Source organism: Apium graveolens, chromosome 3, assembly GCF_009905375.1.
Source record: "Apium graveolens cultivar Ventura chromosome 3, ASM990537v1, whole genome shotgun sequence".
Taxonomy (NCBI): Eukaryota; Viridiplantae; Streptophyta; class Magnoliopsida; order Apiales; family Apiaceae; genus Apium; species Apium graveolens.
The window spans coordinates 181,966,862-181,989,295 of record NC_133649.1 but is presented as its reverse complement, the minus strand read 5'-3'; the positions used below and the strand labels follow the sequence as shown (position 1 = coordinate 181,989,295).

At 32.7% G+C, this 22,434-nt stretch overlaps 3 protein-coding genes across 6 annotated transcripts; all 3 read right to left on the bottom strand.

Moving 5' to 3' along the window:
* Nucleotides 1-2,910: 2,910 nt before the first annotated feature.
* LOC141714734 (uncharacterized) lies at nt 2,911-3,885 on the bottom strand. Its single transcript, XM_074518236.1, has 2 exons — nt 3,657-3,885; nt 2,911-3,491 (listed from the first exon to the last, which is right to left on the bottom strand). The coding sequence occupies exons 1-2, from the start codon at nt 3,883-3,885 to the stop codon at nt 2,911-2,913; spliced, it is 810 nt and encodes a 269-aa protein (XP_074374337.1).
* Nucleotides 3,886-6,130: 2,245 nt separating this feature from the next.
* LOC141712964 (aspartokinase 2, chloroplastic-like) lies at nt 6,131-12,372 on the bottom strand. 2 transcript variants are annotated; one of them, XM_074516115.1, is made up of 14 exons: nt 12,215-12,372; nt 10,608-11,176; nt 10,423-10,505; nt 10,272-10,312; nt 10,028-10,182; nt 9,504-9,653; nt 9,183-9,278; nt 8,965-9,081; nt 7,940-8,059; nt 7,763-7,855; nt 7,285-7,407; nt 6,993-7,109; nt 6,588-6,650; nt 6,131-6,439 (listed from the first exon to the last, which is right to left on the bottom strand). In XM_074516115.1, exons 2-14 carry the CDS (start codon nt 11,010-11,012, stop codon nt 6,302-6,304), a joined length of 1,701 nt encoding a protein of 566 aa, XP_074372216.1. In that variant the 5' UTR covers nt 11,013-11,176; nt 12,215-12,372; the 3' UTR covers nt 6,131-6,301. The 2 variants fall into 2 exon arrangements, with proteins under 2 accessions (XP_074372216.1, XP_074372217.1); XM_074516116.1 differs by having other exon boundaries at nt 7,291-7,407.
* A 4,305-nt stretch (nt 12,373-16,677) lies between these two features.
* On the bottom strand, nt 16,678-20,029 carry LOC141712963 (ADP,ATP carrier protein ER-ANT1). Of its 3 annotated transcripts, XM_074516113.1 has the most exons (5): nt 19,602-19,800; nt 19,139-19,426; nt 17,713-18,084; nt 17,116-17,389; nt 16,678-16,964 (listed from the first exon to the last, which is right to left on the bottom strand). In XM_074516113.1, the coding sequence occupies exons 1-5, from the start codon at nt 19,695-19,697 to the stop codon at nt 16,939-16,941; spliced, it is 1,056 nt and encodes a 351-aa protein (XP_074372214.1). In that variant the 5' UTR covers nt 19,698-19,800; the 3' UTR covers nt 16,678-16,938. The 3 variants fall into 3 exon arrangements, with proteins under 3 accessions (XP_074372214.1, XP_074372215.1, XP_074372213.1); XM_074516114.1 differs by lacking the exon at nt 19,602-19,800 and adding an exon at nt 19,890-20,029 and having other exon boundaries at nt 16,678-17,389; XM_074516112.1 differs by having other exon boundaries at nt 16,678-17,389; nt 19,602-19,786.
* Nucleotides 20,030-22,434: the final 2,405 nt, after the last annotated feature.

The window sequence follows — 22,434 nt, the reverse complement described above, 5'->3', positions numbered from 1 at the left end:
TAACATTGATTTGAAGTAGATCATGATTTCAAGGTTGCAACTTGACTCAGGTTCGACTCTTTGTGGAATCTTATTATTAGACAATCCAAACTTATTGCATCGTTGTTTAATGCAAGTGATAACATTGATGTGAAGTAGATCATGATTTCAAGGTTGCTACTTGTGTACGGATGAATCCTCACTCAGGTTCGACTCTTTGTGGAATGGGTTAATTATCAACTAAGTCACTTACTCCGTCTGAATGTATCAAGTGAGTCACTCATTACAGAAAGGACTCAAATGAGTCACTCATTACAAAAAGGACTCAAATGAGTCACTCATTTAAAATTTTGTATCAAAAAGATCACTCTATCGTTAGTCGAAATTCTTAAAAGTATTATATTTTGAGTTTCACACATTTTTTATAAATAATATTACATCTAAATGAAAGATTTTGAGTTCTAGTATTTTAAATAATATTTTTAGATTTTTAAAAATTTATCTACTATTTATTTTTATTTAAATCAAATAAAATAATCAAAAAATTAAAAATAAATAGTTGATAAAATTTTAAAAATCTAAAAATATTATCTAAAATAGTAGAACTCGGAACCTTTCATTTGAATGTAATATCATTCATAAAAAATGTGTGAAACTCAATATATAATACTTTTAAGAATTTCGACTAACGATAGAGTGATATTTTTTATACAAATTTTCAAATAAGTGACTCATTTGAGTCCGTTTTGTAGTCAGTGTCTCACTTGATACATTTGGACGCAGTAAGTTACCTACTTGATAATTAACCCTTTGTGGAATCTTGTTATTAGACAATCCAAAATTATTCCATCGTTGCTTAATGCAAGTGATAACATTGATTTGAAGTAGATCATGATTTCAAGGTTGCTACTTGACTCAGGTTCGACTCTTTGTGGAATATTATTATTAGACAATCCAAACTTATTGCATCGTTGTTTAATACAAGTGATAACATTGATGTGAAGTAGATCATGATTTAAAGGTTGTTACTTGTGTACGGGTGAATCCTCGTTTTCATTGTTTTCATTATGAGGTGTATTCAGTAATCAGAATGTTTGGATAAATGTACCTCAGCCCATGTATTATCCTCGCGTGGATAATTTTCATGTAAGCATTAATGGAATCCTTTGTGGTATTTATGGTATGATGATCGCTTTTGATCTGAACAAGGAGGTGCTGAATTATGGAATTTAAGCTCCCTGTTATCGATGATGCTCATGCTCAGCCTATTAAGATCCCTGTCATCTATGATGCTCATGATATTAAGAGTATATGCACCGCACTCCTATTTTTAGTTGATTCGGCAGGTTTTCTGATGGATCAGGCAGAGAAGCACATGCAGCGCTGCTATTTCGAAACCATTAATTTTCAAAAGAACGTTGATTCATCAACCAAAACTTTAATAATTGACGGAGAGGTTGACGGGCAGCAATTAATGGGCCCACATAATTTGTACACTGAATTGGCCAACAGTTTTCATAACATCTATACAACGGCTATATATCAGTAACGGTTATATAATAAACGGTCACATTTCTGTTTATAAATACTGATTTCTTTTGGGTTCATTTCTTACACAAAATTTTATAGTACCCATATATTTAACTTCTCAATCTCAAATTTTGTTTTCTAAATATATAGATAAATATATAATGGGTACTAATTGGCTTCCTTCCGAAGAATTACAATTATGTGTTTCGTGGGCTCGACAATCCGTTGATCCGATCACCGGTCGATATTCAAACAAGAATAATTTATTGGGACGAATTCATGAGGATTATGTAAAAAATTGGTGTGGCACTCCCGAAAATCCTCATGCCGAACCTCGTTCAAAAGTTGCTCTTGATTCACATTGGACACCATTGAAGAGAGCACTAAAAAAATGGCATTGTGCCAAGAATCAAGCTAGTAGACATAGTGCAAGCGGAACCAATTTGGTGGATGAGGTAAGATTTTTTATTTTTTACTTTGATATGTTATATATTATTCGTATGATAATTTAATATGCATAATTTATCATTTTATTTAGATAACTCAAGCTCAAGAATTATATTTCAAGGACATGAATAAAATATTTGATAAATGGGATTGTTATGAAGCAGTTGCAATACATCCACAATTTGTAGACGTTCCCACCACTTCTCCTCCATTTCAACGAAACTTTCCAACACAAATGGAATCACCAATTAATTTGAATAGTGATGATTTCGTTGATGAAGAAGGATTCACAACTCCGGAGTCTAATCGAGAAACTGAAGGTCCTTCTAGTCCGGTTAGACCCATGGGCGTGAAAGCGTCAAAGCAAGCCAAAAAGAAAGGAAAACAATCTATGACTAAAAAAGATGAGATGTCTATAGCAATTTTCAATAATATGCAATGTAACCAAAAACGGCTTGTGGAGGCCAACATCAAAAGAGACGAGGAAACCCTTCAAATGTCGAGGGAGATATTAGAACTTGAAAAACGAAAGGAAGCGAGACAGGCAAGACTTGATGCTCTAGAAGAACGAAAAGAAGCAAGATTGGCAAAAGGAATTGCTATTGAAGAATTAAGGGAGCAAACAAAGATCATGATAATGGATACTAGCCAAATGACTCTGAATACGAAGAAGTGGTTTAAAAGAAAGAAAGCTGAGATCATGGAACAAGTGAATGAGACTACTAGTGATGGTGCTTACGTTCCTCACTTTGACGATGATTATTATGATTAGATTTATCTATGTTTTTCATTCAACTATGTACTTTGTTTTTTCATCCAACTATGTATTATGCTTTTTAATTTAATTATGTTCAATGCTTTTTAATTCAATAAAAGAAATTTATTCAAATTATGGTTCTTGCTTTCAAATTATCAAGTGGTACATTGGAAGAGATAATAATTTGACATCCATAACTATTCATTGGCTTCCAGTGCCCAATTGTGCTCTACCAAATCATTTTGGAGCATTGTATGGACATAAGCTGATTCCAAGTTTTCAATACGATCCCAAAATGCTTGTTGATTTCTTCCATCTCTTTGTACTGGTGCAAAAGGAATTCTAACTCCATTATAATCTACCGGCCCGTCATAAACCCGTGATGCTAATGGATTCATTAGATCTTCTTCTACTGACTCCACAAATTCATCTTCAACAAATTCATCCTCAACTATCATGTTATGCAATATGATGCAAGTCATCATGATACTTCTAAGTGTGGAACGCTTATGCATCCGAGCACCGTGACGAAGAATTTCCCATCGAGATTGCAAGATACCAAAACACCTCTCTACATCTTTGCGATATGCTTCCTGTTTCTTAGCAAATAATTTATGTGCTTGAGTGGCAGGATTTGATATGGTTTTTACAAATGTTGAATACCTAGGATAAATCCCATCAGCAAGATAATAAGCATTATTGTATCTTTTGCCATTGACGTGAAACACCACCGTTGGGCTATCTCCTGCGATAACTTTATCAAATACGGGAGATTGACCTAGAACATTAATATCATTTTGAGCTCCAGGTACACCGAAAAAAGCGTGCCACACCCAAGTGTCATAGGAAGCAACGGCCTCTAGAATGATAGTCGGACGTCCTTTTCGACCACTCTAAGCTCCACCCCACCCACTTGGACAGTTCTTCCATTCCCAGTGCATACAATCGATACTCCCAATCATCCCTGGAAATCTTCTTTGTTCACCTCTTGCTAGAAGCCTTCTTAAATCTGCAGGTGTTGGAGCACGAATGTACTCTTTACCAAATAGTCCTTCCACTTGCTCACAAAAATTTTTCATGCACTCAAGTGTAGTTGATTCTCCCATTCTACATATTTCGGCACATTGATCAGCTGCTGCACCGTAAGCTAGCATTCGTAATGCAGCAGTCATTTTTTGTTGGGGCAGCAACCCCAACAATCCAACCGCATCTATTTTTTGATGTCAGTAGGAATCTTGAGTGCAAAGAGCTGTCTTGATGCGATTGAAAACATGAGGGCGCATTATATACCTTCGACGGAAGTCGTCTTCACTGAATATTGGACGATCAACGAAGTAATCTTCCATGAGATTTTTCCCCCTCGATAGCCTTTGTCTTTGATGATTGGGAGATTTGCCACACTGTGAGCCGCGTCCTTGTAGTTCATCTGAAGTGTCGATGAAGTCTATCACTATTGTCGCTTCGGTGACCATGGTATTCGTGATTTCAGACTCTTCTTGACTGTGTTGTTGCCTCTGCTTCAACAATCTTTTCAATGCATTCATTTTGACAACAAATTATAATAATTTTGAGATACTATACTCAGAAGATCATGGTATTATTTATGGACAATTTTTCTATCTACAAATTTAGATCAAGACACGTGTCATTACGTGATTCAATGAAAATCTTATCAAAAATTTAAATTTATCCACAGCCTTATCAAAAATCTAAAATTAGATAACAAACTATTATTAGATATTATTTGTGGGGCCTTTAAATAATGGAGATGGACTTAAATTTATGATACAAATTTAAATTATTTATTTGATGAATAGTAATCGATGAATTGATGGAGTTTCATGATGAATGTGATTCTCTTAATATCGATTTTAATAACTCTGTTGCTGTTCTTATAATGATGGGTTCGAATAAGAAGATCAACATGTGGACATTGGATGATGATGGATGTCTTCGAGGTGGTGGAGTTGAGGCATCAGGGACGCCAATGTTCAGCATTGATTTAGGTATACGAGCAGACAATTTTCATGATTACTTCAGTAATGATTTAGGTATAAGACATGTCAACTAGAATGTCGATGATTCTGGTGTCTTTGTGCTGACCAGTGATGGCAGTATCTCTGTTTGTGTAGTCACTTATGATCTAATACATTTACGTGCTTGCAAAAGAGGGCGACAATGTTAATTTTCTTGAGCTGTCAACTTTTCATCTCTCCTGCTGTATTCGTTTCAGTCTATTATGTTAATTTCAATGTTCCTAGGAGCTGATATATTGTATACTCGTGGGTATCCAATTTCGTCAATTATGTTGGTCTTATATTTTCTTTCTGTATGTAGCTTTCATGCATTCTTCACTCTGCCCAATGATTCTTCAACAAAATTTATCCACTTCAATGTAAAATGCAGTATTATAACTTGTTAATGCACTTGTAGATTGAAATTTTGTCATACTTGGTGTCTATATATGACTCCACCAACTAGTATACTGGAACAGTACTCTCCATCATGCAGTATTATTCAATTAGTATAGTCTTCCTTTTTTCCATTCTACATACATGCCAGTTCTTTGCTGGGACTTGGGACTATGCCTTGACATCGCCTCTAATTTGACAAATAAGGATTAGAACTGAGCTTAGCTCTACACTTGTTGTGTGGGTGTGTTTGTCTCATTGTATGTGTTTAATTAGGGGGGCAGGGTGCAGAGTCAATCTGTTGCGTAAACACATTACTTTCTATTTTGCTTTTTCTTGTTTTCTTTTCGTTTCTTGTTTTCTCTTTAACTCGGTGCCCATGGGATTTAAAGAAAGAACTACAGTATAATTGGTGATGGTGCAGTTAGTTACGATGTGTCAGATTAGTAAAGTATGGAAAATTTTATTTACATAGAAAACTAACAGAGAGGGAGTACTTGAAAAGTTATACCACAACACTCCTCGACAAACTTACTGAAGGATTTGGCCAATCCTTCTTTGGCTCTTTCTACATTTTACAATATCACCCCTTGTCATCTTTTGCTCTACAGTCACACAGGGCCACTGGAATCCAATGTAGATATTGGCATTGGTAACTCAAACAAGAACGTGGAACATGGGACTAAATTCATCATAGGAATCTTGGAGGCATCATTGCGTTCTGCATTCCTCGTCATGTCTGATTTTGGTTAACCATTCCAAAATGGATACAAATGACCTCCACAAAAAAAATGTAACATGCATGACCAAATTGACCCACGGGGGTGTCCAAAAACAATCACTCTGTTCCGTTCAGCGACTGCATGTGTCTCTGCCATTTCAGCAAAATGGCTCTCCGTTGAGCGAAAGGGCAAAAAAATTGGGTGCAAACATCCCAATACCCTCTTTAAATATTTCACAGGAAGGGAGAAGCAATATATATTTCGAAAAAATAAGAACATCAGCATACTGATAATCCAAAACATATGACAAATCCAAAATCTCATTATATAACAGTTTCCATTTCTCAAATTACTCTAAAGAAACCATTCGTGAAGAATAACTAGAGTTATTAAAGGATAAAACTGAAACTGTCTAGGCCGAGGCTATCAAAATGAATAAATACATCCAAAGGATGTCAATGCCTAGTTGGCGTACCATTTCCAGATGCACCATTGTCTACAAGTTGAGATATATCACTCTCAAAAAAGGCAGAGTGGAGAGCCCTGACACATTGTTCTGATTCACTATCATTTACGATCAAGGATATATTCACCTAATAGAAAATAAAAATAAAAATTGCTTTAAGATTAAGCTGAGATACACCAAACAACATATATATAAAGATAGAGTTGAATGTATCTGAATGCGAGCATGTGGCTGACTGGGTGCAGATATCTATCCAAATATCTTGTTCATCTTACCTTGGATGCACCTTGAGAGATCATCTGAACGTTGACTCCATTGGCGTGAAGGACATGAAATGCCTGTAAAATGCACAAGAGACGAAGGCTTAGATACTACAAAAGAATTATTTACATACGAGGAAGATATCTTGACTCTATGTATCAATTGGCTAGAGTTACACATTGCAATGTTAATACTTATAAATAAAAAGGAATGACACATTACAAAAGTGCTGGTAGCTGGCCAAATTGACCTTACAACTGTCACGTCTAAATTAGAACATATAAGGAAAACTGTAATTTTTGCCTCCCAGATAAGTTAAAAGGAACAGAAAAAACATGATCAAGGGATACAACACAGAAAACCGTGACTTTAAATCATTCACAGGCTTTTAATTTACTCTCACAGGTAAATGCTATTACCTTCTCCAGTATCATCGAAGACCTTTGGACGTTCCCAATGAGTGAGATAATAGATCTGTGTTGAAGGAGATTTACCACTGCAATTTTCTCAAGTTCTTCTACGACATGATCAAGTTCCTGCATAACGAATGGTGAAAGGGGTTAGATGTCAACTGAATAATATAACCAAATGATGTTGAAAACAATATATATTCAAACAAAAGAGTGATAAATCTGATTATAAAGCAAAATAATGACCGACTGGGGTTTAGCTCTGTTTTCATAAATATTAATATTAAGCTGGATATCGTACGCTTGCCTGCTGAATCAATTCCCTGCTCCAAAGCTTTGAAGGATCCAGTGTCAAAGAGATACTGACTTCACTTGTGGCTACGACATCGACAGAAATGCCCAAATCTTCGAAAATTGAGAATACCTTATACAAAGACCATGAAAATATATCATCAATTATTTTTATGACATGGTCATCATAAATTACAGCCATCCTATTAATTTACAACACTATAGTCATTTGTAAATTATAACGATTCAATAAACAAGGATGAACGATAGAGGTAGAAACTAGATGAGCCAGCAATACAGTAAATACCAACATCTCCACCACATCCTTTTAGTCAACTACTCAGCCAGCCAAACTAAATAAGTACAAGATTATTAACAAATAACATACAACTTGTCAATTGGACACCTTGTTCTTACTTATCTGGACTATAGGCAGCATCAGATGAGACCATAGAAACCAAAATACAAAAGCACAAAATATTGTGTACCTTAGCAAGGAACCCAAACTGACCAAGCATACGAGTGCTAACAATGTCTAACATTGTTACATTCCTTTTCAAAACAATGCTAGTCAGCAATGCCTGAAAATAAATAAGACAAGGAGGAATACATCACACTTCTACTTCAAAAATACTATATAGTTTGAACAATATCTCGATACATACTTTCCTCATGTCTCTTTCTCTGGTTATCAAAGTTCCTGGAGCATTACGGTTGTAAGAATTCTTAACCCTAACAGGAACATCTCCCTCTCTAGCTGGTCTCATCGATTGGGGGTGCAGCACCTGCGACCAAATAAAGAAATTTTAGAAAAGATATCCAGTGTATTTATTTGAATTCAAATAAAGAATAAACCTCTCCATTTAGGACTCTCAGCCTTATATTAGACACCATCCATCGTAAATTTACAAGCCTGCTTAATTCTATAAGTGCCTTTCGCATGAGGAAAAAACATAGCAACAGCAACAACAAAGGGTGATATTAGGGATAATTGATCACAGTGGTAGGGTTAAATACTGAGCCCAGCTCAAAAAACTAAAAGACATAGTTACCGATATATTAAATTATTACATACTATTTGGATGGGCATTGAGTAATATAAGAGAATTTCAAAACATAGTAAAATCTGTACTCTGCGCATTTTTAATAAGAGGAAAGTGCAAAACGAATTAAAGGATCAATAACTACAACCAAATCTTACTCAACTATATAACATATAGACTATAATACTACAGTGGACTAAAAACAACACAACAAGCTACACGATAAAAACACATAACTTGTTTATAGTAAAAATCATAAACTATACAAAGTAACAATCTTGGGTAACAAATTTCCCCTCTCATCTCTTCCAAATAACAGATATTTAAAACAAAAGGTCAGTTATCAAAAGTACTTGTTTTCTTTATATTAGAACTTTTTCTTTTAAATTGTTTACTTTCTACGGAATGGGGCTATTATCAATATTTATAAGTTAATTTTGTTTTACAAATATACGAAATCAAGAGGCCTACGGCCTAACTCAAACTTTAACCCTCCCAAGGTTGTACCACTTTAAGTACTAAAAGGAAATGCGACCATAGAGAATATTACCCAGCCCTGATAACAGATTACTGCCATTGCCACCCATGCAAGAACAGAAGACGGTCTACAATAATATAAAATCAAAAGGAGTGAAGTAATATAACACCTGGGCTCCAAAATAAGCAAGTTCAGCTGCCTCGTCGAAAGTCAAATATGGCACTGGCTCTGCGTGTTGATATATATTAGGATCACAAGTTAAAACACCGTCAACATCTTTCCAGACCTACGAAGAGAGCACAAACAACTTTAGTGCATGTATACATGTTGTATAATACAACTATTCACTAAGAAAAAAATTCCTGCACCACAGATGTCTCCCCAAACCTGAATTTCTCGCAATCCCAATGCTTTACCAATAGTTGTAGCCGTCAAATCACTTCCACCTCTGCCTAATGTAGTCACTGCACAGGACTTCCAACCCTAAAAACAAAAAACAAATCAATATACTCCATTGTTAGCATATAAAAAAACCCTTATATAACTTACATACAAATCAAAATCTACTATTGCAGATATTAATATATATTCCATAATTCTTGTTCAGTATTTCATTTTACCAGTCTTGAATTTTTAGGAGACCGCTCTTAATAATACATAAATCGTACATCAGACCAAATGGATGTGACCAGAACAAGGGGTACACACCTTTCCAAGAAAACCAGTGACAATAGGAATGGCAGGATCAGCAATCCAATCACCGTGTAATCTCTTTGCAACAGCTGGATAAGTTGCTTCCAAGATATCCGCATTAGTGAAATCATCTGTTGTAATAAAACCAATTGCAAATGCATCGTACTGCAAATTATTCACACAATTTCAGATAAGTCATGATCAGAAATGTTGTGTGAAAGAAAACCATATGTACAGGGAAATTTGACTATGAAGTACATAATGGATATCAGCCTATATCACCACAAACAGATTCCTAATGTCAATTACAAATCATTAACGCAGTTCACAAAATACAAGTGAAAAGGTTGAGAAATAACTAAATTCCTTCCGGAGACCAACATGCAGTGGAAGGATTTCATGATCCAAATCCTAGGCTAAAAATGTATATCCACTTTAACCTTTGCTCCCATAATAACTTAAGTATTTAAAATTCATAATGTTATAAGAGTTTCCATCTTTAATATAGCTATTTAGTCTAGTATCAGAAGATGACATACTTGGCGGGCTTTGACACCAATCTTGTTCAGATATGCGGAAAATATTCTCGTGGACATGCATTCCCCGAACGATACTAAAAAGTCTCTTGTGCGTGGAGTCAACTCTTTCATCATAGCAATCCCACTCAGAAGTTGTTCCAATTCTTCTAGGTGTGCTGAAAATATTTACAAAAGAATGTATTAGCTAGGTCACAAGATTATCTCAGTAAAAGAACATTACTGGATTGGTGAAATAAGAACTCACATGAAATTGTGGATCTTTCTATTCCAAGCTCAACCACAGTCCTAAATATAAAACAAAATTCTATCAGAATAAATGCACCATGACATACTGTACATAACTTGCAAACAAAATAAACAGAAAATACAAAAGAATATGCACCGAATACTTTTACCTTAAATGTAATTCTTTCAGACAGGTCAGCTCATCAATATCTAAGACATTAGAGACACCGCAACTGACAGCCTTTTCTCCGGCCTAAGACACAAGCCAACAAATTCTCTTGATACTTTCGGAAGAATTTTCAAAATATAGCCTAACCCAACAAATAGGCAATAAAAATGGCAAAGTAGTAAATACCAGTAATAGATTGTTAGTTGTCTTTCCCATGGCAGAGAGAACAATTACAGGCCTTTCTTCTGGAAAGCTTAGGATAAGTTCAGCTACCTCCCTCATCCTCTCCGCTGAGGCCAATGACGATCCACCAAATTTCATCACACATGTTAATTCATTAGCTACTCCTTTGATTCCTTGACTTTCTGTCTCACTTCTACGAAGCACATCTATTTTTCCTCCCTCACAGCAGATACTTAAAACTCTTCTCCCAAGAGAACTCTTTGGAGCTGTGTATGATCCAAGAACAGAACCCACAGATGCGGCAAAATTAAGGCTATGTTTTGGCCACATAGGTTGGCTGTTCAGAGCTCTCATTGACAAAGCAGGTGATGGTGATTTAACTCCACATAGATCCATTGCAGTCGCCATGACACGGTAATAAGGATATAAATGTTCCTTGTTATAAAAAATAAATTCGACGAATATTGCAAATTATATAATTCCCAGCAGCAGAGAGAGCCAAATCCTTTCCTGGCTCTCCCTGCTAAAAGTTTTTCCTCAGCTGACAAGCGCTAATTCACGTGTATAGTGTCCTGCAGAAAATAATTGAGAAGTGTTTGTTACTAAGCTGGATTCTGCACATTCAGTCACTAAGATTTATTGTTTCTAGCTTTCTAAAGATTAAAGCGCATTAATGTTATATTTTGTTCCTTTGCTCGGACTAAATTAGCTCTATTATGTGATTTCTTTAAAGTGAACAAAATTAATTATATAGTAATATTTCAGCATAATCTTTACAATTGTATGGTTGGATCATCAAAAAATTATCACAAAATAAACTGCAAGATGCGACAAATAGATAAATTGTACATTGCGACCTTCAGAAACTCATTTTCACGTGTACACATATTATGTAAATAAGTTGCTTTCTGTAATTTATAATTACTTAACCTCGGAACTTTTTCAGTGAAAGGTAACAACCAGGAACTATATCATGCTATTTTTTGGTGATTTCCAAGTAGTGAACCGAGAGTCATAGACTTTTCTTAGTAGAGGGTGACAATCATATACTTATAAACTAGATGACAAATACCGAACCCTGAACCTTTTCGTAGTACAAGGGTAGATCACTACCAGTGCAAAGACCAAATATCCCTCTTAAGCTTAATATGTATAATACATTTACAATTTCAACCCGACTGCACAATACTTAAGCTAATAGGTCCACTGTACCACTACATTATTCAACCTTCATTCTGACCACACACCTTACATCCAACATTTCGACACAAAGGTCGCTAATCTAACATTAGAAATACAAGAGTGTACCGTGACCCGAATCCATCAACTAATTACCGAGATACTACAACAAGCAGCCAATAACATATAACAAAATGTAGCTCGCCAATTATTCATCAAACAAGCAGTAAAAATCATACAAACACAATATGCACATAAAATGTAATACACAAAAAAACAGAGCGAACCAGATCGAGAAAAATATAAAAGAAAGATAGATAAATTTGAGAGAAAAGACGGACAAAAGCAATAATTAGATTTTATCAAACATATTAATAAGAAACAAACAAAAAAAGGCTAGAAATGATAAAGTATATATGTAATTAACATACCTTAACGAGAGATTTTAAAAAACGAGCTATTTAGGGTTTTAGCTGAGAGCCGCCGGGAAATGGAGAGTGGAGAAAAAGAAGACAAGGAGGAGCTTCGAAGAGCTAGCGAGCAATTTCTGAGACGCGGCGGCGCTTCATTTATACTAGTAGGACTTTTTAGTATATATTTAACGTGTTTCATATTTTCCAATTTTTATTTATTTCACTTTCCCCCTTTTCCAATGTGCTTGCTTGTATTATTCTAGTTTATGATTTTTCTCCCCCCTTTTAACTTTTTCTAATAATATTATTTCTAGTATTATTTTATTTTTCTTTCTATATTCCAAATCGTGTTTGTCTGTTCGATTGTAATAGCATAATAACCCGTGCGAGTCAGGGATCATTTTCTAGATTTTTTTTTACTGTCATATAATTATATTAGCAACATTCTTGATTATTTTTTTATTGGTAAATATTCTGTAACATATATATAATATATCAAATGTATGTTGAGTTTTTATCAATGTATATAATTTTCATGTGAGACATTAATAACGTACATAACATTTATAATATAGCTCATTAGTCAAATTATATATTTTCTTATTTACATCATGTAATTTATATATACTGAATAAATACAAGTAGGGTAGTCACTGTGTGTTTAAATGAAAATAATTTAAAGTTAATTCATAGAATTTTTTTCAGTATTTTCATAAAAATTAAACTAAAAAATAGCATATATGTTTAATGCAGAGTCGAATAATAAGATATTTAATTGATAAAGTTAATACTAATTTATAACTTCCTTACTTCATTTAAAATGATTGGTAATGTACAACTAAAGTCGTTAGGACCTGCATTCATATATTCAACAAAGTAGAATTTATACTACTGTTAATATAAATTGATTTTTGATGGAAAATGTTATTTTAGATTTAACGTCTGTGTTGATCTTATATTATTGTTAATGTATTAATTTATTAACTAAAGTTGACACGACCGAGTTTTAAATCTATTGTACAAAGTTAATTTATAAGAAGATGTCAGATTATTGTTAATGTTATAATTTATTCATTCAAAATTGGCATAATTCACCTAGTTTTCAATACATTAAAAAAATCAATATTTAATTGATCATTCTCATTTTTACAACATAAAATATTTTTGTTATTCTCGTCAAATGTATCAACATTAGCACTGAATCTTATAAAATTAGTAAAGATAAAGTCATATGTTCGTGTGTATATATGTAAATTATCGTTTGTTATATTTTTGTGATTATATATGTAAATTATCGTTTGCTATATTTTTGACTAGATTATGTTAGCCTAATTTATTTATATTATAGATATCTTAGTTATTTATATGTCTAATCATAGTCAATAAATTACTCAAATAACATTCATTTATAATTATTCAAAAATATAATTATCTAATAAGTAAATTGCAATTATTTATATATTGCAATCGCAGTAACACTGATAATAAATTCATATCTTATTTTACTCAACATAACATCAATCATTGATGCTAAAAATAATTCATATATCATAAAAACTAACTACTGATATTCACATGTTTTTTTGAAGAATTCGAAGAGAAATTTGTACTAATATCATTATTGAAATTGTTTTCCAGTTTCGTACGTATATGATTCTAATATTTTTTATAATAACTTGATACCATTATATATTATTTTTCTAAAATTAAATATTTTTCAACTTGTTAAATTTTTTAAATATTATTTGAACTCGTGGAAAAAAAGAAAAAAATATTAGTTGAACTTGTTAATCCTTTTAAATTATCGACCAATATTTTTTTTTCTTAGATAGCATAACATTGATTAAATCAAATGGTACAATACATTATAGTTTTAACTTTTTTGCTAAATAATTCAAAATATTAAAGTAATTTCAAATAGTCATACGATGTTTTCCAATATTATATATTATATTCGTAAAATTATTATTGCTCGACTTAATTTTTTTTCGAAAGATTGGATTTTATAATTTTTTAAGTTTCTTATATAAATATATGTGAGTTAAGTTCTAGTGAACCTCTATTTTTGTTGAGTACGGGAGTACACATATGTTCTGCAATTAAATAGTACATAAAAAGTTATAAAACACATTATAATGTGAATCATGTTCTACAAACATCACTATTTTAATAAAAATATTGCAAATCTAATACATTTGATAAGTTGAACATTGCAAACATATGATTCTATAAACCATGATTAGTTTGTAGAACATACATCTTAACGTTGTACAACACGTACATGTTCAACTTATTTAACATTAATGATACAACACCATAATACATGTTTATATCCTGGAGTTTATTATTTTAGTTTTTAAATTAATAAAAAAATTAAACATGATCCATTAGATTGGATTGTAATATTAAGTTAAAAAGAAAAAGAAACTATATGAATAAAATTACTTATAATAACCATATCAAATTAACAATTTAAAATTTAAGATCCCTTTCACAAATATCTGAATAAAAATGTATTTTCAATTAAATAATGAAATAAATAATCTATATTTTTTTATGAAAAAATATCAAATGTCTTATCATTTTTCAAATAACATGTTAATGAAAAATCTAATTTTTACTATTTAGTTGTGTAATTTTTTTAAAGATAATGAAAAAAGTAGGACTTTGGTATCAACTTTTTATATATTCACCATCATTGAATAATTTCATAAATATAATTCTTTTTTTATGTTAAGCGTTAAAAAAATATATCGATTTAGTCTATGTTGTAATTTTAAAGGATCTTGTGAAATCTAATGTCAAATTTCGAATATATTTAAATATTGGGTGAAGTTCTAAAAACAATAATGTATAACCGGCCAGTTAGTATTTTGAAACATATTATCAGTTGAATTGATCGTAAAAATACCTCAAAAAAATAATTTTTATTATTTTGAGATTTTACAAAATAATTTATATTTAGTAAACCTACACAATAGCGATGTATTTTCGACCGGCCGGGTCATGTAGTCAAATTTTGAGTATTTTTTAAAAATGGGTAAAGTAAATTTGATACATATTATCAATTGACTTGATTTGATAAACACCTCAAAATATTATTTTTTATTGGCATAAGATATTACAAAAATTTCCCTTATTGGTAAGATTTTCTCGTCCGACTCATAATTAAATTTAAATCTAGATAGTGAAATTATATTTTTGACCGATTCATGTAGTCATAATGGGTGAAGTTCTGATTTCGAATTTGAAATAAACCGAAATACACTGATTATTTATGACCCTAATTTTAAATGTGATATACATATATATTCTTTATATATAAGTGTATCTATTTTCAAAAAAAATTAAAAAAATCAATTATATGTACAATTTATTTATTTTATTAAAAAATATATATTAAAAATGTATGAGGCATACTTTTCAAACTAAAAATTATTTAATAAATAAGGTAATGATCCGTATATATATTATGCTTACCTTTATATCTTAAATTCAATTCTGTAAAACTAACTCTACAAATATTCCGATAATTAGGTTTTTAAACAAAACCAGTAATTATGTTGAAAGTTAAATAAATTGTCATTATTTACGACACTCACATATTATGCGTATAATTATAAACACAAATAACAATGTGGTGTAGTCTTAAGAAGATGTGCATGTGAATGTAAAGACTCGAGTTCGATTCCCACAAATAATATTTTTTTATAAATACTAAATAGGAGGGCAAAATCGTCATTTCACTGAGATTAAAAAGTATTGCTAATTTATAGCCATGTTGGGCTATTATATATAGTTTAGATTTTCCATCTGGTTTATATTTTATTATGGATTTTTTTTTCTAAAAAGCTTTCACATTCTTTTCCTACGGGCTAGTGTAGTTGTATAAACAATTTTTAATAGTCATGTGAGTTTTTTTTCCCAAATGCCCCCTGCAATATTTTCCAATGTGCTCGTCTTTGCTTTTCACCACTTGTTTCTTTAGGTGGTTTTAAATTTGCTACATAAATTCATCTTCCGGAGAAATTTCCAAGTAGGTTTTCATAATATGGTAGAGACCATGACCACATATGCATCATCAATATATAGATTAATGTATAAAAAAATTAGATTATGACTGGTGTGCCACGTGAATTGTAATCTTAACACGAGGGTTTCATGTAAAATTTAGTGGCGTGAAATGAAAAAAGGTTGATACATTATCGGACCTATCATACCTCTTAAGTTTCCATTTCATTCTCATATATGTTAACCTACAATGTCACACCCTCCGCTCCCAATTCTGATAATGCAATTCCCAATTCTGATAATGCATTCAAACGGCCCCTAGCCTTGCTACATCCTACAAAATTTTCTTCCACTAGGTACAGTGACGAGAATGGGACCTTTAAAACTTACAATGGTAACGTTCAAGTAGTAGCTATACAACTTTGGATACTAGTTTTAAAGCAAAATCAGTAGTAACTTGAAAAATCAGATGAAAATTATAACAAACTAATCATGTATGTAGTTGTGTAGACTGTACAAACTCCAGGTTTATCTTCCTACCTTCCTTTGGAATTATAATGTTTATTTCTTCTACTTCTTCATCCATTGTATGAGTTGAGGGGTAGATGAGCAGATACACAATGCAAGAGTTAAATTGCTAAAAAAAATTATAGCGGCTATGACAAACCAATTAATCTAAAACAAGTCTGCCTGTCCAGGGTAGCCCAGAAGTAGATGTATGTAGCCTTCATTTATCTCTTTATCTTCACGAGAACTCCTATAACAAAAGATTGTGTCACAATTGAAGATTTTTTCTTCATCTCAAAGCTCGTTTAAAAGATAGAACCGACTTAGTGGTTCCTCAAACATTCCACATTCCGCAAGAACCTGCATTCTACTTTAGACTCTTTGTGGCTTAGTACGCTCACCTTGTCTGTAAACTATACGTGCAAGTTGATCATAACCTGCAAGGACTCCAGCCCCTGCAACACCAAGAAGCATGTTTGCACTCACTCCACGAAAGAGTGCACTGTAACCTTCAAGGCGGATGATTTCTCGAAATGCATGTAAGGGATTACGGTACTTTAGAGGTTGACCAGAGGTTAACATCATTCTGCGCCGAACTGTGTCAAAGGGGTATGCACAGACCCCAGAAACTGTTGTTATGCTCCATCCTAGTAAAAAACTTGCAAAAAAATTATCCTGCAATTTGAATTTAAGATCAGCAATCTAGTTCTGATAGTAGGAAACTATGCAAATATATCAAAAGATAAAAACACATGTTTCACACCAACGAATCATAAAATTAATCATAACTTAAATAATGATGTGAGCAAGGTATGCAGGGATTATTGGGCAGACATAAAATGTAGTAAAAATTTTATGGATGAAATTTTCAAACTGGTGTAGTATGACAGAAGCTCGTGCACCTCGTGCACCTGGTTTCAGGAAAACAATGAAAGCAAATTCAAATGCGAACCATCATGCCACACACATTTAACTTTTCGCAAGGAGAATGTACTTACTTGCAAATTTCCAACTAAAATTACAGGTTTCAAGGTGTCATAGAGCCCAAAGTACATGCCTCTGTAGAGAGTGATTCCTACTATTGATACTCCGAAACCTCGATATAGGCCCTTGATGCCATCACTTGCCCATGTTTGACAATAAACATCAGTCAATCCTTTGTATTGACGCTGACCATAAAGTGGACACCACTTTGAATCCATTCCCAAGCGTGTGCGTGCATAATCAAGGTGATACAGAAACAATGAAGTGGTGGCACCAGCAGCACTTCCTGAAGCAATATTTCCAGCAAACCACTTCAAGTACCCATCCTTCTCTTTGGAGCATCCGAATATGCTTTTGAAATAGCCTTTGAAAGCAAAGTTGAAGGACTACGTACAATCCAGAAAATTGTCTTTAGTACCAACATTCGGCCAGATGCTTGTATACAAACACTTCAATAATCAATATAATGAAAATACCTACATTTCTTCCAGATAAGAACATGTCAGTATCTAAGTATATCCTGTGATGACATTTTACAGACACTCTTAGGCATGTATTCAAAACCAATTGTGCCCATAGATAAAAAACAAAGGAAGGTGCTTCGGTGTCATACTTTTAGTGAAACCCAGACTACTATCAACTATAAAGTATTGAAGTCAATAATCAGATTCAGAATATTCGGTAAGCTCTCACCCGCAAAATAAAGGGCGGATTATCAACCACTTGGAAACCCAAATTTAAGAGAACTGGATATGTGAAACATCCAAGTAGAACTGGATAGCCTCTGCTAGACTATGTGGATAGCCTATTGTTTATGAATCTTTGAAGCAGTTTATGCGCAATACAAAAAACAAAGTTATGTTTGTGGTTCACTAATTTAGTTTTAATTGCTACTTCTCAAAGTGTTGTGCTAGTTTTAAGCCAATCTAGGAAAAAACAGTTAAAATAAAGCTATAGGAAGAGTACATCTACCAATCATAAACTAAAAAGTGATAATGTAACAACCCGGGTCGAGCCTTTTTCGAAGATCGAGTCCCAATTCCGTATCCGAAATAAGCCAAAGTATACTGGCTCAAATGCAGCAACTTGGATAGTCTATCCACAAGCCCAGCACAGCCCCCAAAAGATCACGATGATTTGTTGGTGCACTTAGTTGTATTACTTTGCCTTACAAATTGAACTAAAGTCTCAAATCTCCTTGATGTGTGGGAGCGGGGTGTTACACATAATCCATGTAAACCAATTCAATTTAAAATGAATATTTATAGAATAAAACAAAATGAAGAAAGCGTAATTATAGCTGCAAATACACTTGAATTTAAGCATTCAGATTAACAGTTCCACAGGCAATGGATACAAAAATGTATGTAACAATTTTCAGAAAGCAGAATCAGCATAGATCAAACTTTAAGCAAATTTGGTAAAATGAAAAGTAGTCACCTGAGTTGGAAAATAGCGTAAGACATTTGCCTGGTGACCTCTCCAGAAAGATAATACACCCTCTTCTCTCAAGATCCTTCCGAAGCAATCACCGATACCCGTATAGGGTCTGTTGAGCTGTCCCCTTTTTAACAATTCTCCTTGATTTTGCAATAAAAGTTTGACTCTCTCAATCGGAGCTGCTGCGCTCTTTGACACTATAGCTGCCATCCCTCCCATCATAAAATCAACCGAAAATCTTTCAGATTGCGGCTTCATTACCAGCCTCTCCCTCTTTTCGCAAGTAGGCTGACAAAAACAACACAAAATGCACTCAAATCAAATAACTCCTCTTACAAACGAAAGAGAACATTTACAGTTAGCGCAATTTCCTGCTGCATTCATTTAAATAGTAGCTATAAGGCACAATATATTTCATTCTAAATGGAGAAGATAACTGCAAGAAACCACCAACAATACTAACATGGGTGTGTGAGCATCCATTCTTGAGAAATACTAATAGAAAATGATTATTAATGATCCCAGATGAACTGGGAATCATAAATTCAATCCTTGTCATAATAAAATCCAGGCTCAATTTTTTTAATTATAACTTGTTATCATAAAATAAAAATAAAAAGATGCCCAAATTAAAATCTTTGAAAAAGTTGCATAGCAATGGGAAGAAAAAGAAGATAGAGAAAGCAAAATAAAAGAAGAGACAAGGCAAGGCAATTTTGTTGAGAAATATGTATGATAGGAAAATAGTAACCTCGGAAATGGAGATGTATGTTGTTCCCAGGACAAGGCAAGCAGGAGCAGCGAGCAAATTGATGAATATAGGGTCTGGCCACCAACATTTTTCGAATTTTTTTAGTCCATAAAAATGTACTCTATCCCCATGTCAAGTTGTTGCTGCTAAATTATGTTTTTGACATTTTACATGCACTTTTATTTAAGTGATTGCTAAATACAGTAAAATTTTATTCACTCGGACCTTGCAGCATTAACCCTGACTAGCTCCGCCTGTTTTACAGAAAATTATGGTGCATTTAATTTTTAGTCTCTATCCTCTCTCTTCTTCAAACTAATAATTATTCATAATCTGTTCCATGTTCTTTTTATTTAATATTTGTAATACTATTGACTAACATATCACAAATATTTTAGTGGCAAAATTATTATATAAAATGATGGTAGGAATGCTAAATTAAACAAGTATACTCTATTTATAATAAGTAATATACTCATTTCATCATCATTTCAAATTAAATTTAAGTAACAAAAGAAGTCTATTTTCAAATTTTAACTTTTGTTTATATTTTTTAATTATTATATTTAAAAAAATACATAATATCTTAATTTAAAAATAATAATTTCACATCCGCGTACTAGTCTAATTTTTTTTATTTAGTACACTTACATGTAAAACTAATACAATTAATATGGGTAAGACTGAAAAATACAATTCAACTAACTTTTTTTCTTAATATTAGTTATTTTTTTAAAAGAGACTATTAAAATGAGATGAGATTGAGGGAGTATTAATAAATCAATGAATTATCAACATATTTATTTCATATTAAAAAAACTGGTAGTGCGACATAGGTTTAAATTAGTAAATTGAATTAAATTAGTGTCAAGTTAGAATATAAAATTTTTGGCAAGCCCTATTTATTTTACAAAAAATATTGTTGATATCAGTTTGAAATTTTATAACCTTATATCTTCAGTGCGGTATATATTTAAATAATTAAATTTGGAATTATGTAAAATTAAAATTTAATTGGATACATGTTGGCAGCCCTAGAAAAAGGTGTGTGAGTAAGTAATAATTGCAAACAATAAATAATCAAGAATATCTATCTATATGATAAATCCTGAATCCATGTTTGAAGGCTATTTTTACACCCCCTACCCTATGACTTGCTGTTTAGTTACACAATATGCCACTGAACATTTATCTATATGATAAATCCTGAATCCATGTTTGAAGGCTATTTTTACACCCCTTACCCCTATGACTTGCTGTTTAGTTACACAATATGCCACTGAAAATTTCAAAATCTGCATGCATATCTAGTGTCTTATATTTTGTCTTTTAAACACATCAGCACATCATCAATACACACACCTACACCGTTCCTAATTTAAAATTATATAGTACACTGCACACCCTATCCATGTTGTTATGCAAGACATGCATGTACTATAACAAGACTAAGTTAAATTGACAACCCTAAGTAAGTTGTCTTGTAATCTTAGTTTGCATTTTGTATTCTAATATTTAAAGTTTGTAAAAGTGTCAAAGAGCAGACTGGAGTCTTTTTCTGTAAACAGTATCAAGCCTAAGAATTATATCTGGAAGAAGATCAAGAAAATTATGCCTCAGAAGAATTATGAAGAAATTTGGAGTTGAATAAATCTGTTTCGAGAAAAATGTTCTAAGTCAAGATCTCTACAAGTCACAAATTTAGTGTTATAGAGAAGTCATTCGAGAACTCCAGAATGACTTATAGAGAAGTTGGGAAATCTACTTGAGAACTTAGAGATATCGACAAGCCAAATTGAAGACATGAAGATTGGAGATATCGACAAGTCATTTTTTCACGAGAGAACTCAGAGATATCGACAAGTAATATTTCACTAGAGAACTCAGAGATATCGACAAGTCAAATTTTACTAGAGAACTCTGAGATATTGACAAGTCAAATATCACTAGAGAACTCCGAGTTATCGACAAGTCAATTAGTCACTCGAGAACTCAGAGATATCAATAAGCCAAAAGTGAAGACATGAAGATGAGAGATCTCGACAAGCTAAATTCTCTTATAGAGAACTCAGAGACCTCTACAAGTCAAAATAACCATAGAGTAATGAGAGATCTCGATAAGTCATTATACTTATCGAGATGTCAAGTTCTCTATATACCAAACTGGAGATCGCGAGGTAAAATCCAAAGTACAAAGTGCAGATCAGTTCAATATCCAAGATTAACAATCAACAAACAATCCAATCAGTTAGATTGACAAGTCTACAAAAAGCAGCTTGAAGAGTACAAGATCAAAGACCAAGATTAACTGACAGAGTAAAGTCACAGGCGTGCAAGATTAGCAAAGATACACTAAGCCAAAAATAGAAAGATTTGATTATCTAAAAATAGGGTTTAGTACATGTTGTTGCATGCTGTGTAATAACCAGTATTTACTATTCTATAAAGTAAACACTGGATCCTTTGTAAGTTGTAACAATTTAGATCAGAAAAATCTTGTATTCTCTCAAGGAAGAAGCTAAGTTCTTTATCAACAAAGAGCCTA